We start from the raw sequence: 16,117 nt of genomic DNA on the forward strand, positions 1-16,117 counted from the left end.
AGATGTTTGATAAATATTTATCAGTTTAGCATGTAGCAACAGTAGCCCCAGCCAGCCAGCCTTCCAGCAGGACCATGGCATCTCTCAGGCTGCCTGGCAGGTGTGGAGGAGTGGCGGGCAGCTTCGGGAGGGCCTCGGTGGCTGGTGCTTGTACCAAGAGCACAGCTCTGTGGGTGGGCCTGCTCCCGGGGGATGCTTCACCATGACCTCCTTCCAACCTCAGGCATGTTCCCCCTCTCTAGCCTCTTTGTTAAACAGCAATATAGAATCACAGTCTTAAGCACAAAGTTACTAATGTGCTTAGACAGGATGGCGCAGTTTGGCTCACCTCACCTCTGTGTTGGGTCAGCTCAGGTTATATTTCATTTGAATATTCATCTTATGGTTTGACTCAGAAATGTAGGCACAGATCTGGTATCACAAATTCCAAGTGCTTGTTTTAATAATTATTTAAAAAAATAATGTTCAAAATTTTTAAGAGAAATTTGGAAATGGGTATTTTAGGACCCATTCAAATAATGAAGAAAAGTTTGATTAGGGTTTACAAAAAAAAATCAATGTTATTAATAGGTTAAAAAACAAGACTGCTGAGGTGAAAAGTGAGTTCAACAATAATGAAATAGTCTTTGTTTTCTTCAAAAATGATTTTGACCATTGCTTAGTACTTTGGTGTAGAGAACGTACAGAGTTAGCTTCTGAAGTAACAAAACACTGGTTGTGTATGGTCAGCTCATTCTCAGGCAAATGGTAGCTTGTTTGATAGGATTCCTTTTTATTCACTAATGAGATTTTTGCCTATGGATTTAAATTTATAAAAATTTAGTAATATGGAAAGCTCAAGTTCCTGTGGGAGAAGAGGATTGTGAGGCCCCACTGTGCTGACCAAAAGCGAGATGATTCTGTAGTACTGAGAGGCCAGGATCTGTGTGGCTGCTTTTGGCAGTGGTGTGACCATCAAGAGTGAGACCACCCTTAGTGGTGCTACTCACGTCTTTGGAGCAGTCACTCTCTGACCTTGCAGAGTGGGTAAGAAAGGCAAACCTGACAGGCTGGCCTATACCACGTCCCACCTGGACCTCAGATGCCCTGTGGTGGGAAGCCCACTGAGGAGAGGTGGGCAGGACCCTTGGCAATACTGACTCGGGGTTTGTGAAATCTCCTTTTCGTGATAGTAGATGATTGTTATCCACCAAGGGGCTCACATGTGACCCTCTCTCTCTAGGCCAGAATGCAGTGCCCAGCAGAGTGTCAGAAGGCACAGCCAAGGGTGCTAGACGCAGCATTGTGCATTTGCTACAGACTGGGGGCTGGCAATGAGGAAGGCCACCAACAGGTCTACATTAGTATGTCTGTGCAAGTGCTTAGCTTTTATCTTTCTGTTTCTAATTCTTTCTGCTTGAAGTATTTTTTGATGACCACTCCTTAGAACTCAAGCTCCTGGGATCAAACTTAGGTCATCCAGGCTGTGGAGAAGCAGAGCCTTCCCAGGTCTCAGGTGAGTAGCTGGCATCTGGAGGGCTCTCCCTCCCTTCCTCTCTCCTTTCCTGCTCTGCCAGAGCCTGCATCTGGGTGCAGAGGGCTCCCTAAGGGAGGGCTGGTTTGGAGGAGGCTGACGTTTCAGGCAAGGCAGCCCCTTCTGCGGCCTCCTTCCCACCACAGCCCTCTTGAGGAGTGAGAATCAGGAGGAGCAGGCAAGTCTCACCTGAGCTGACTGCAGTCCAGCTCAGGTGTGTCCAAGACCTCTCTCACAGCACAGCAATGAGAAGTGGTGTGACTCAAGCCCTCTCTCCGTCCACACAATGCTGGGAAAGAAAAACCAAGTTCCATTTACCAAAATATCTGTATTATCTATAAAAATTGAACTCCAGCAAGTCACTGCTACTGGAGGCAGCAACACCAGCTGTGCTGGCTGCCGAAGCCGACAGCTGCATCCTACCAGCCCACAGCAGATATTGTACTGAAGGCACGTGAGCAGACTCATCTGTAAGGCCTCAAAAACCTGGACACTTTGGACCGTAGCAATCGGATGAAGGATCTAGGAAACATCTCCCGGGACTCCTGGGCCGTGTACTTGAAATAGTTCTGGGGATGGGCCAGGACATCAAACAGAGCCTTGATCAGTTTCTTATCCTAAAAAGAACATAATTTTTGTTACTGAGCTGAGATATTTAAACATTCCAACATTTTGCCAATGGAACTATAATGATCCAGTGTTATGCAGTAGGTTGATGAGCTGAAAAACATTATGTGAAAGTTGTTTCTGCTGATTTTTATCTTTTTTCCAGTTTTCATGTTTCCTAATTATCTACAGAAAGCATGTATTACTTTTATAAAAGAAAGTTTAAATGTCTACAAAATGGTTTCAATTTTCTAAACCAGATGAAATGCAACACTGGAATTCTGGGAATATTTATAGGGTTCATGATATGGCAAGTGTTTATTGATAATTACTCATAAGTAATTTGGCAAACTTCAGACTTGAAGGATAAACAAGAAGCCAAGGATCTTGAACTTTTTGGAGAATGAACCTGAAAACACTATTTGCCACTGGCCTGGATTTACAATAAATTTCCCACTGCTTCTCTGTACATTTCCAAATAAAAAAATACAACTTCACTTGACAACACAAAGACAGCTGCCTGAATTTTGGGAAAAATGAAGTGTGGTGAAGATCTACAACTGACCTCAGCTCATGGCAGGCTTGGTGTCTGAAGGTGGCAATATGGCACAGGAGGAGAGCCTCCTCTGATGGTGCTTGGGGTGCTCTGCGGATGCCTGCCTGTCTGCCTTAGGTATGAACTCACCTTAAGGATCTCCTGATGGTTCTCAGATGCATAGAGCCTGCCGTCTCGGACTATGTCTTCGATGAGCTCCTGGTAGTCCTCTGATGGAATAAAGGATATATTTTGCATTCATATGGTTTAGTTATTTCCAAACTCTCTCTCTCTTTCATTTTTTATAAGATTCTGAGAAATGCCCCTTCTATAGCTGATCTGATACTGAGAAGGCAATCAGAAGAGAGCTACAGACACCCCACCACCACATCCATTCACCACCAGCATCTGCACCAGCTCTCAGGTTCTGCCTTCCCTCAGGTGAACCCTCTGTACATCCAATCAAGGCCCATCCCTCCACTTAGCTCACTGGCTCCATCTTCTCTCCAAATCAAGCACATTGTTCCAGTAATTCTGCTCTTTTTTCCCTACATGAGCTTTCCCATAAACACACAGACATGCTGTTATGTCTCTAATAAAAAAAAAAAAGTCTTCTCTTGACCTTTTTTCTCCTCAAGCTTCCATCCAACTTCTTGCCTCCCCTTTGCAGCAAAAGGGAAGAATTGTCAACACTTGTCTCTGATTCCTCTCCTTTCTTTCTCTCCCAAACCCCGCTCAGTTAGCTTTGCCCACCTCCCCAACCAAAACTGCATGTCAAGTTTACCATTATTCTTGTTGCTAAATCCCAAAGGTCCACTCTCGGTCCTCATCTGCCTTGATGCACCCATAGCGTTTGAGCTGGCTGGTCACCCCTCCCCACTGAGCCACTTCCCTCAGCTTTCAGGACACCAAACCCTTTGGTTCTCCTCCTACCCCACCAGTTGCTCCCTCCGAGGCCACTTGGCTTTTCCACCTCCTCCCCCACCTCCCACTGCAGGGTGGGGGGTGGGTCCCAGGGCGCAGGGCTGGTTCTCACCTCTTCTCTGTCTGTACTCACTCCCTGGCGAGCTCATGGCTTTTCTCTCCCTCCCCACTTTTCTCCCTTCTCTTCTCCTCATTTTTTCTCTCTGTCCTTGTATTATATAAAACAATCAAGCTTCATACACACCAAGCCAAACACTTCTCTCCTTTTTTTTTTGGAATGGGATTCAATGCAGGGAAAATTTGGCTGATGGAGAGGCAAGAAAGCTATGTTCATTTTCTCCCTAATAATTTTTGGTCCTGCAGTGCACACAATGTAAACCTTCCCCAAATTAACCCTCCTCTGCCTTTCAAAGTCTAGCCTGTTTCCTACATTCATCACTCAAATCAAGCATATGCAAACACAATCTTTCAAATTCCAGGCCAGAAAAAAAATGCCCCTCATTTGCATATCACGTGCAATAAAACCAAACAAATAATAAGAACACTGGAATTGTGTAGAGAAGTTAGAGAAGTTCTTGAAAAAGTTTCTCCTAGTCAAGTGATAGTAAATGGAAAACAATAGTATAATATTCATAATTTAATACATGTATAATATCACTGGTACTCTATTCATGTGATATCTTTCCTCTTATTCTTTTATTTTAGGGCATATAAAATGTGAGTAAAGGCACATGTTTCTTATCTTGAATGCCTCTGCAGCGTCTCCACCTTAGGGATCCAGCCCCTTCGGAGGATGGGAGTTCACCTTCAGGAACATCAGCTGCTGTGCTGTGTCTGGCCTGAGAGAACTGGAAAGCTGTTTGCCCCTTTGCAAATACTTCCAGACTGCTGTCTTTTTAAAAATATTTCCTCTGTTTTTAAGAATTACTGTGTTGCCTCCCTGCTCCAGCTGTCATGAAAAAAGCAGTCAGGTGTTATAGGTAAGAACTCAGACCCTGGAGTCCCAAAGGTGTCTGCAGCTTTGTCCTGCTGTGACCCAGAACACTTAAATGTCTGAGCATAAGTGGCCTCCTCTGTAAAATCAGGAAAGAACTGAGTCTACTTCACGGGTGATTGTGGGGAATGTGCTGCGTCAAAGGCACTTAGGAGCCTGGTGCTGAATGATGCTCAGCACGTGTCAGCCACTACGGTGCCTCCTGTTCTCCAGTGGTCGGGGGCTAGTCTCCAGCAGCCCCACCTGCCCCTTCCAGGGATTTCCAGTCTTCTGGGCTTGGCAACCAGATACCACACCTGTCTGGAACATATGTTTAAGAAAAGAGTAAACAGGCTCTGAGTGAAGACATAAAAGGTTTCTGTATGGCCAAACCAGCAATTTTCAACTACAGTTGACCTTTGAACTACATGGGTTTGAACCATACAGATCCACTTATGTGGTTTTTTTGAATAAGTATATTGGAAAATTTTTTGGAGATTTGTGACAATCTGAAAAAACTTGCAGAAGGACCACATAGCCTAGAAACATCAAAAGAATATGAGAAAAAGTTAAATATGTCATAAATGCATAATATATGTGTAGAGACTAGTAGATTTTACAACTTGCTACCGTAAAAATCAACAATCAACAGTAGGCTACCAGTAGTTAAGTTTTGGGGGAGTCAAAAGTGACACGTGGACTTTTGACTGTGTGGTGTCAGCACCCCCTAACTCCTATGATGTTCAAGGGTCAACTGTATTTTCTGCTGTGACTTGCACAAGACACACTCTTGCGGGCCTACCCAGGGTTATGTTGAATTTCCCCTGTTTTAAGCTACAACTCTTTATTGAATAAAAAAAAAAAGTTTCATGTGTCACAAAGGCAGAGGTGAGAACAGCCAGACTAAAGTGTGTGAGCTTCGGTGACATTTACTCTGGAGCCTCCTTGTCCTTTTTGGTTCCTCCCTGACTCTAGGCAGGGGAGGTTGTCGGCTGCCGCTCTCAGGTAGATTAAGTCCACTGCCTCTCAGCAGAGCCTCACGGGAGGCATTCGTGTCCACCAGGAGTCTGATACTAAGAGTCAGCCTAAAAACCCTCCATGGCTGCCTGTAAGATTAGGTCTACCCTTCTGAGTTTGGCACTCAAGGCTCTTTGCAGCCTAACCCTCCCCCTTCTAATCTCATCTCTCACTGCTAAGCCCCATGCACCCTGCCAACTGGCCAAATCAGGCTATATACAGTTGCCACACTTGCCAGGTACTCCATTCATTAGCCTATGTTATGCCCTTTTCCTGAATGTTCGTCCTCCCATTTATACAGAAACTTTTGTGTTCTTTCAAGATCCAAATCTCTTGGAACTTTCCTCTCCTCTTTCCAAAAACCCATGCAAAATTAACTGCTTCCCCTTCCTCTGTCTTCACATGAGCTTTGTACATGTCCCTTGAGAGTATCTATGATCTATGTGTTTCTGTCAGTAACCATGTTGTCTCCAGCACCCAGCCCAGTGCCGGCACAGTAGATGCTCATTGTGGATAAATGAATAATTCATGAATGAACAGATGGCTCGTCCCCCTCTAAATCATGAAGTCCTCTAGGATATGGCCCAGGTCATTGTGTATTTCTAGTAAAAATTTGTCAATGAAGTCTCAGAACTGGGTAGGGCTGCAGGACCTTCATTTAACAAGAAAATAAAACCAGGAAGTCATCTGACTTGCCCAAAGTTACACAGCAAATTAGTGCCAGAGACAGAACTTGGATCTTTATCCCTTTCCTAAGGATTTGATAAAATAAAAGCCACAGTCATAAGTTAATAATTATTGAGCATTCACTATGTGTCAGGCACTGAACCAAGTCCTTTATGGATGATCCCACTGAACTCTCACATTAAGTCTAATGACTATCCTCATTTACATATTAAGAAAATGAGGCTTAGAGACAGTAACATTCACAAAATCACAGAAGAGATGATAACCAGCTGACTGACCCCAATGCCCATGCTCTTACCCACCAAGCTAGGCTCACTTTTATTTATTTTCTAAAACATCTTTTCATCCATGTAGTCAGTGTCCCCAAATGCCTGCTTAAAATTTGGCTCTTGTGAGTCAGCGATGTCCTTTCTCCTTATACCAGCCTTTCTGAGCATGTGTACTTGTCAGCAATCCACTAGCTGGCTCAGAAGCAGGTTCTGTTCAAAGCAGAGAACACACTGCAGCCTCAGTTTCACATGCTTACCATCATACGTCACGTACGGGACCTGGAACCCTCTGGCACTGTTCCCTTCATTGGACTTAAATTGAATCCACAGCTTCTTTGATCTGGAGGTGAAGGCGATGGGGCGTTCGTAAGTCTGACAGGTTTCATATGTGGTCACAGAATTGGTCGAAGCTGCCAAGGGAAGTTGGAGGGGAGTAGGGTTCAAGACTCATCACCAAACAGGCAGACAGTGAACACTCATCTTTTCAAATACTCACACCATAAAACAAATTATGCTCAAGTGCCTGTAAGGCCCAGCTGAGCCATCATAAAGGCCAAAGCCCTGGAAATCGAGCAGATGCAACTAGAGTTTGTAAGCCCCTAGGGCAGGCTAATGGGAGGCCATGGCTAGGCAAACAGAAGCCCCCAGGCTGCAGCCCTCACTGCAGGAGCTGAGAGGAGGGCCCACAAGTTCCAGAGCCACCACTATGATCTAGTAATAACCACCACCACTTACTGCATGCTTCCTAAGACCAGGCCGGGCACTGTGCACTTCGTGGACTCCATCTCACTTAACCCTCTGAAAACCACAGCAAGATGGTGTGGTTGTTACCTCATTTATAGAGCAATTAAGTGTCTGCCCAGGGTCACACAGGATTCAAGCCCACACCTGACTTCAAACATTGTAATACTAGTAAGAATGGCAAACACATAGTGGCTCAATGTGACATTATTATTCTAAGTGCTTTGTAAATATGAACTCATTTATTCATCACAATAATCCTATGAGGTAGCAACTTTTCTTATCTCCTTTTTAACAGATTAGGAAACTGAGACACAGAAAGATCTAGAATGCATGCCCAAGATCACAGAATTAATAAGAGGTGGAGCTAGGAGTCAGACCCAGGCAGTCTGGCTGCAGAGCCCACTTGTTACACTGGCTCTAAGCTGTGTTGATGGCAGTGTCCCTTTATGGACCCTGGGCCATGTGTCAGGATGGGAGGAGGGTCCCTCCTTGTAGGACCATGCTTGGCCTTGGTCAGTCCCCGAACTATGAGCCCTTCTGAGGGAGAGGCAAATGTCTGGGGCCAGCCCTGCATGAGCGTCATTGGCTCTCTATGACGTTGTGGAAGTGGGTCCCCAGCAAGCACAGAGGGGAAGACTGACCCCAGGACCACTCCCTCTGGGGTTCAACAAGAGGCCTCAACATGTGGTTTTGATCTACATTTTTTTTTCCTTGGTAAACTCTATGAACTCATGTCCCACCTCTGTTCTAATATGGAGGTGACATTTTGGGTCTGCTTCTCACACTGAAAGCTGCGAGCATGTGGTCAGCCTTCCCAGCTGGGCTTAGAAGGGGAGGGGGGCCGCAGGGTGAGACGCACAAGTTTTCCGCATCACCAGGTAGTCTCCACAGTCGTCCTCTATGGGCAGGAAGATCTCAGGGACCACAATCAAGATGCGACGCTTGGGGGGCGGGTTGATGGTCCAGGTGCACTCGGTGTTGGCAGGGTAATTGCCTGGGTAGTTTGGGGATTCGATGTACCCAGTGAAATCTCCCAGCTCCCCTCCACATCTTCTGTCTGGAAGAGGAAACTCCATGAGTTATAAAAGCACAACGCAGTCTTCACTGTCATGGCCACCAGCAGCTTGGCTGAGAACCACTGCATCTCTACTGCCAGCAAGGAAGGGGGCCTAGAAATGACCCCTTCCTGGGAATAGCCTGACCTCTAATGCCCAGGGCCCCCTCTGGGAGCCCAGCCATGCTAACTTCCCACACAGAGCCCACCCCTCTGAGTCCCAGGCACCATTATTTTTATTAACTTGAAGGTGCTCAAGGTCAGTAGCAGGTGTTTGTGAAACAAAAGAACAACTTTAATTTTCAATATTTTGCTTACGAAGTTCAAGTGCCAAGGGAGTCCATTAACACAAAACTTCCAGGTGTATCAAAACAGAGAGAACAGAGCCTATTGCTCAGTTGAGGATATCTGACTCTTTGCTAGAGATCTTTGATGAGGAGATGACAGCCATATTCTCTCTCTTTTCTTTCTGGTCAAGACCACATTTTACTTTTTGGTGGGGAAGAGAATTCCAATTAATTATCAGTCAGTGCGGGGCATGCTGGATCCTTACTTGTGGCACCAAAGGCAGGAAGCACACACGCACATGCACACACACCACCTCGGCCATATCTTCACTCATTGAATCTCCACTCATGCAACAAAAGCCCCAGGGACTCAGAAATAAGACCCAGTCCTTGCCCTCAAGGAGCCTATTATTTAAAACCATCAGGTGAACCTGTACAAGAGATATGTTGAAGAGATTCCCTTTTCTCCTCTAATTTATTTATTATTTATTAATTTATTTCCAGTAGAAGAAAATAAACAGGCTTTTTTCTTTTCTGGAAGAGAAGAGGGGGAGGGGAAAAGCAGGAACCGAAGGGCTGTCTGAGGCACTATGCCATGTGGCTCCAAAGGGTCAGCCAAGGACCAGGGGGTGGGAGGACAAGGAAATAAATTCCGTCTTGGTCTGGGAAAGACTTTTCTAACACTGTGAACTTCCCTAAGCCTAATCTATCAAAAGACTAGGATATCAGGGAAGGTAGTAAGCTTCCTGTTATGGCAGGTATTCAAGAAGAGATTTCATGGCTCCTTGTAAGGATGTGGTTGAAAGGACTTCATTGGGATAAAAAGAAAACTAGATAACCTTCCAGTCTTAAAATTCAAATAAATGATCCACTGCCCACTTCAATCCCAGATGCCTCCAGTCTAGGGAGGTTTCCTTGTTCTTCTGTGTTGCTGTCCTAATGATACTGAATTAGCTGAGATTTACTTTGGCCTTTACTAGAGAATTTTGCATAATGGCTGAAAACAAACAAAGCATGCAGCGAGTCCTTCAATGATCAGCTTCCCCATCCTACAGAATACAAATCAAACTCCTTGGCATGGCACTCAAGGCTTCTTCTCCTGGTCTGTCTCAGACCCCCTTCAGCACAGCCCATCAGCAGGGCCAGGGGCTTCTTCCCAAAGAGTCTTTCACTTTTCTGAGTCTGTGATTCCTTCCCACTGCTCTCTTGGGCATAAAACTTTTTCTCCTGCTTTCCTCATCAAAACCTTCTCCTGTCCCCCAGAAGCTTTTCCTTGTCTCTTGCTCCTTCCTGGCACATAACAGGTCTTCAAACAATGCTTGCTGAACAGGCCTGAACTGAAATTTTGCCCCTGGGCAGAAATTACAACAAGTACAGCCTGTGAATGTGCCAGGAGAAGCAGCCAGGATCAGTACAATGTTGTACTTGGGGGTCAAGCCTGCTATCCTTGAGCGTGGATCTGCAATGGCCACGAGCTGGGGCAACGTCTACACGGTTCCCAGTGAAGCTGGGTTCCCCCCACCTCCACCCTCCTCCTCCAGGTGCACCTAAGCACTTGCCCTCTTAATCAAGACCCAGGAGAACCTTAGAGATAGACCTACTTTTACACTGGGTTATGTTTGTGGAGCCATCAAAGTCAGTTGTTGTATTTCCTGGGCAAGAAACACAATTATTTTTTCCAAATTCAGGCTGATAGGTGCCTGCTGGACAACGAATACAGCGGTGGGTAGTAGTGTTGTAGAAATGTCCAGGAGAACATTGAACTGTGCAGTGGGAAAGGGTAGAGAGAATTCAAAAACATTTTTTTCAAGACTGCATTTTCATCAAATGGAATAGAAAAGGCTTTACAGTTCATGAAATAAACTTTTACACCCAAATGGAGAACTGCTTTCCTACTAATCTGAGGCTTATCAACACTTAATTCCCTAAATAGCTAGCTAGGGTGGGACTTGTGACTCATGACACAGAAAAATACAAAGGGAACAAGGTGCCAGTGTATCTTCAGAGAGTTTATGGTGCATGTGGAGTCAGGCATAAATGAGCACAGCTCGTCCCCATGCAGAGCCTGCTATTGAGTGTAGAGGGGTACAGAATTGATCCTGGCTTGGGGTGGGCTCCTGCTAGTGGCAGCAGTGACAGGGTGCTGGGGAAGGGGTAGGCCCTTCACTATCAGAAGCTCTAGGTAAGGGCGGTGCAATGGAGGAAGGCTGGAAGGAAGGAGCTGAGGAACCTGTGCACAAGACCTGCTCGTTTCTCCCTGATTGCCCCTCCACTCAGTTCCGTCCAAGGCGGACAAGGTGGCTGGGGGGAAGACCACATCTAGGACCTTCCCGTGCTCCCTGAACACCCTACAGAGGTGGGTGAGGCTGGGACCTGATGTCCCCACCACTGGGGAACCACACAGGACACCTCAGAACTGGGCTTGATTGGAGTTTTCCCAGACTCCCATGGTTCTCAAGAGAAATTCAGTTCTGAAAAAGGCAAGCTGCCAAGTCCTCACCTCTGGTTTCACAGTCCTGAAAGGAAGTGGCTCCCAGGTATTTGGTGGGGAGGCCTCCTCCACAGGGGAAGCAGGAAGTACGGCCGGCTTCAGGCTGGAATGTGCCCAGGGCACAGAGCTGGCAGGGTGCAAAGCCATCTGCAGAATATTGACCAGGTTGGCACAAAGCTGTGGGGACAAATGAGCCTAGGTAAGCAGGGCCCTCCAGGCAGAGCCTTTCCCATGTCTCTGCAGATGAGATCAGACTCTGGTCAAGTCTGTCACCCTGGGCTGACCTCAGCTCCCACCTCAGGGAGAGAAACCCTGTCCTGCCCTGCTGCTGACCCTGAAGAAATGGTATGTGAGTGCCTGATGTTAACACACAAAGCTGCACAGCACAGTGCAAAGCAGCCAAGGGTGGACTGCAAAGTATGGAGCAGGCCTGGATATGTACCAGGCTTAGGACTACACAGCAGTGCAGAAGCCCCCAGGGAGAAAGGGAGAAGGTTCTCCACTCTGGAATCAATTTGGTAATTTGACCCAGAAGTACCCCCTCACCCAATTATATCCTAGTGATAGAAAGATTCTTCAGAAGAATCTCCCCTGTTTCACCAATTGTATTTACTAAGTTATATCTCCCTATACTAAGTGTGTCCTGGCCTCCCTCTACTAAATCAAACCAATCCAATTCCCCCTCACAGGAGGACCCAGTGGTCTTACTTTAAGCCCCTTACTTTATTATTTTTTAAGTTTATGACAAGAAGTATAGCCATAAACAAAAGAATTTCTAAAAGTGTATGTTCCTTAGGAATTATATTGTCATTGACAAGATGCTATAAAAATGTATATCTCTTGTATACCTAATCATCTCTATTAATTTTCATGGTCTCCTTTCTACCCATAAGTCAATAGATATAATGGCATTTAATGAACACACACCCAAAGGAAGAGTCTGGAGTCTGTCAGACCTGGGTTCTGACTCCAAATCCTCCACTTCTCAGTTGTGTCACTTTGAATGAGTCACTTTAACTTCATAAAGTTGTTGTGGTGATATACCAACCATATGAATAATTTGTGTAATACACTTTGCAAGATACTCAGCATAGGTAAGTATTCAATAAATGTTAACTTATTATTATTATTATTAATATTCTTATTAGATAAATATATCTTAATAAGGTCATATACAAGTACAAACAGATGCCCCAAAGTGCCTCCATATCAACTTTGTAGTTAGTTCTAGGGTCTCATGACAGGCCAAAGATATGGTAGGAGTTACACATCCATCTGAGGATCTGATTTTTAAACCAGAAAAGGTCCTGCAGTTGAGTTGGGAATCCTTTAGGTGGGAAGTAAAGCTGTCTCTTGGAGTCATTGGAAGGAGAGGCAGGGGCCACCAGGGGTCCTGTGTACTCTGTTGTGAACATCACCTACAGATCACGTTGTCAGAGCACACCTTCCATGGGAGTCCACAGAGTGTCAATACAGCGGGCCCTTCTTCCACTCGATAAAAGGGAAGACATTTACTAATAACATAAATAAGAAAGAAGCCCACAGAACCCAAGTGAGCTTAGCTCCAGAGTTAACATTATACGGGATGATTAAAAACTTGACACAGTTTAACAAAATAACCAGATGGATACTTTTTAAAAATCAATAAGCTATGAATTTCAAACCAAAGCTGGAAAAACAATCAAAACTACTTTCTTCATTTTAATGCTTTCAGAGAGTCTCTACTTACTGGGAAATCACTCCGGCCTCAGGGGACATCTACTTACAATGGATAAAGCACACAATTGCAACATTTACACTTTGATTCTGCAAATGTATTCTATCAGACCTTTATTTGTTTGTTCAAATTAGCCTCAATCCAGCATGTATCAGGCACTGGGCAAGGCACTGGAGATGAAGCCAGTAAGGACCCTGCTCACAGGCAGCCCATGGTGCCGCGTGTACTGACTGCATTGAAATACTGCCTATGCCCTCTGTCTAAACAATCATACTGGGGCCTGGAGGAGTAAGAAGGGGCAGACAGAATCCTTACCTCCACATTCAGACACATTCCAAGCTTCTGAGGTCTTCAGAGACCCGGGATTTTCTGGTCTGGGGCACGGTTCACATGTGATTTGTCCTTCTTCATTTTGGAAGGTTCCACTTGGACATAAAAGGCAGCGTTCTTGTACTCCATCATAATATGTCCCAGCCCTGCAACTGACTAGCCAAAGGGGAAATGATCTGGTCAGTGAGGGGGCAGAAGCCATGAAAGGGTACTGTGAGTGCCAGAGATGAAGGTAAAAACCCCACCCTCCCCACTACAAGCCCTGAATACAGAATGTGGTTCCCTGTGCACAGCCCTCTGCCATGATCCCTGACACCCACTAGTGGAGGCATTTACAGATCCTCACTCCCTAGACTGTGAGCTCCTTGGGGACAGGGATCACAGTGGTCATAATTATTTCTGAGCATAAATACCTGATGACTCTCCCTACTTCACAGGGCTGTCAGAAGGATTATAAAGGTCATTCAGTGAACATAGGCATAATGCTTAAAGAACAAAGAAGGGTGCTATTAATTCTGGCTAGTGGCATCCCTGAAGGCTTTCTAGAGGAGGCCACATTGTGGTCAGGCCTTGAAGGATGAGTAAGATCTCCCCAGATATGAAAGAGGGCAGTTTGTAAGGATTCATGCAGGGCATATGGGAAAAGAGAAGGAAAAAAAGGAAGTTGGGATAGACTGAAAAAGTTCTCAAATGCCAGGCATTTGGATTTTATTACATAGGTAAAGGAGCCTCTTTTTTTTTTTTAGTCAGAAAGAGATGAAAATAGCCAGAAGTCATGTTTCAAAAAGCTTACTCTCTGGTGGCTGTAGGGAGGGTGCTCTCAAGGGTCTTACAGATAAGCTCTCCAAAACAGCATGCTTTGTATTTGTAATAAAAGTACTACATTACAAGGAGTAAACCCAGGTAAATGTCTTCTGAAAAAAATAAATTACAAATGAATTAATAAACTATGCTTCTGATTATAGTTATGGTATTGTTAGTTAAATGTAGATTTATATCTTATCTTAGGATATGAATATAAAATAAATATGCTGAATTGGATTCTCTAATATAATATTCAAACATCATCATAACCATCAGAATAGCCTTTTTGATAGGCTAACACTTACTGAGTACTTACAGTCTACTAGACACCATGCCAAAGCTTTACATACATTATTTCATTTATTCCTGAAAACAACCTGAAGGAGCTAGGTGCTATTATTAGCTCCATTTTACAGAAACAGGGGCTTAGGGACTTTAAATAACTTGGCCAAGCCCCACAGCGAGTCTGTGAATTACCCCTATGGGTGAGATCAAGAGCTTTGAATTTAAGAAGGGGAAAGGCCATTTAACAAAGAACAGACTGAACCACAGTTGAAGACTTTGCCGAGGATTCTTTATGGGGCATGACGGGTGTTTGACTGGTATAAACACATTTTCTTTCAAACTTATGATGCCAAGAAATAGAAAACAAAGTAGCACAAGATAAAATTAGCAATCCTATCTCATGAATATCTGTAAAGGGAAATGTCTCTTTTCATCCTATCTTACAAATTCAATCTGTATATATACTTCTAGGATTAAACAGGGCAAAGCTCTCTATTATCACTATTAACAATGCCTTTTAATTATTCATTTAATAATAAAAAATTAGGTTTTTTAAAAAAATCATAGTAAGCCAAAATATGCCACATTTAAAATATTATTTCTACAATTAAAATACTATTTCTACAATCAGTAAAGTCTACTGTTAAGTCTAAATCTTAATACTTATTTATATTGCTTGGGTTTACTTTTACAATACTCATATATCATTTTTATTTAATATTATGAGTTTTTTTTTTAAATTAGAAGTGAACCAAACTCTTGCTCTTTGGGCAAACATTATAATGAGTAGGATGCACACTGTGGCAGACAGAGCCTATAATTCCAGGTTTATTCTCTAACTGCAGCCCTACTGGCTAATGGTTCCATCTCATCTCCTGTGAAAAGCTGGGCTGAATTATGTACTGGGAATTTATGACTCTTTATCCTCCATCTCCCACCTGCCTATCCTAGTGCCTACGGCAGGCGGGTAAATGATAATAACCCCTTTCTGGCTCTAGCAAGCCAACTGTCAAGAAGACTGACAGAAAGCAAATAAAACCAAGTCTGTCCAGAGTCCCTCCAGTCCAAGCTATTTCCATTTTGGAAACAGCTGTTTTCATCATCCTGATTCACCTAAAGGGAAAGTACCCGTATGATGACAATGATTCCAATACCCCCATTAATCCTAACTTAGAGTCCCATCAGCATGGTCTGGTCCAGCACAGCTCCTCTGGCAGGTGAGTCCCCTCCACAGGTGGACAAGAATGATTGGATCTGGTTCTCACTGAAAAAAGTGAGATGGGCTCCTCTTGTGGGTATCCACTCCTCCTTAGAAGAATTTAAATCCCAAAAGCCTCTTCGAGGTTACAGTTTGAGAAGCCTCACAATGTCCCATATCTGTTACAATTTCTCGGCCAAGCAAAGGGCTGAGACATGCCCCTTGGTCTGCCCTGAGGAAAAGAGGGCACCAGTTCTTTTTTCTCACAGTGAAAGGCCTGCTTCACAGAAACAAATGCGTATTGCCACTCACAGTTTCCATTTTCCCTCCGGAGAGCAAGACCTACAGAAATATTTCATGCCAAGCACCTTCTGAATTAATTGCTTCTTTCACAAGGTAAAAATGAGCTAAACCCCGAAAAGTGCAAAGTGATTCTGAAATGTCACGGAGCAACACCACAGAACAGCTTTTCTGCAAATGTACTGAAGATCTGGCCTGAGGACGCCTCGATCACACGTTCCAGTTGGTTCTCTTTTCTCCTTGAGCAACCAGCTCATTTTGCGGGCCCAGACAAAGGAGTCAGTTGCCCCCAGACACTCCACAATCACAGCATAGCTTTTGTGTGTCTTCAGTGACCATTAAAATCCCATTCTCAAATCCCACACAGCTGTTTTCTCCCTCTC

The 16,117-nt window shown here is 44.5% G+C and overlaps 1 protein-coding gene across 10 annotated transcripts in view; it reads right to left on the reverse strand.

Annotated features, from left to right (window-relative positions):
* Positions 1-1,821: 1,821 nt before the first annotated feature.
* Positions 1,822-16,117, reverse strand: part of SCUBE2 (signal peptide, CUB domain and EGF like domain containing 2) — a 58,901-nt gene continuing 44,605 nt past the window's right edge. For 6 of the 10 annotated variants that reach the window (XM_073216158.1, XM_073216155.1, XM_073216157.1 and 3 more), the window contains 8 exons: positions 13,133-13,303; positions 11,110-11,277; positions 10,211-10,372; positions 8,128-8,325; positions 6,782-6,934; positions 4,816-4,872; positions 2,805-2,884; positions 1,822-2,130 (listed from right to left, as the gene is read on the reverse strand). In XM_073216158.1, coding sequence (XP_073072259.1) covers positions 1,978-2,130; positions 2,805-2,884; positions 4,816-4,872; positions 6,782-6,934; positions 8,128-8,325; positions 10,211-10,372; positions 11,110-11,277; positions 13,133-13,303 — 1,142 coding nt within the window. In that variant the 3' untranslated portion in view covers positions 1,822-1,977. Of the gene's footprint in view, positions 2,131-2,804; positions 2,885-4,815; positions 4,873-6,781; positions 6,935-8,008; positions 8,326-10,210; positions 10,373-11,109; positions 11,278-13,132; positions 13,304-16,117 lie in introns of those variants that run through there. The other 4 variants (XM_073216156.1, XM_073216163.1, XM_073216159.1 and 1 more) reach the window with 3 other exon arrangements.

Source organism: Manis javanica, chromosome 11, assembly GCF_040802235.1.
Source record: "Manis javanica isolate MJ-LG chromosome 11, MJ_LKY, whole genome shotgun sequence".
Classification (NCBI taxonomy): Eukaryota; Metazoa; Chordata; class Mammalia; order Pholidota; family Manidae; genus Manis; species Manis javanica.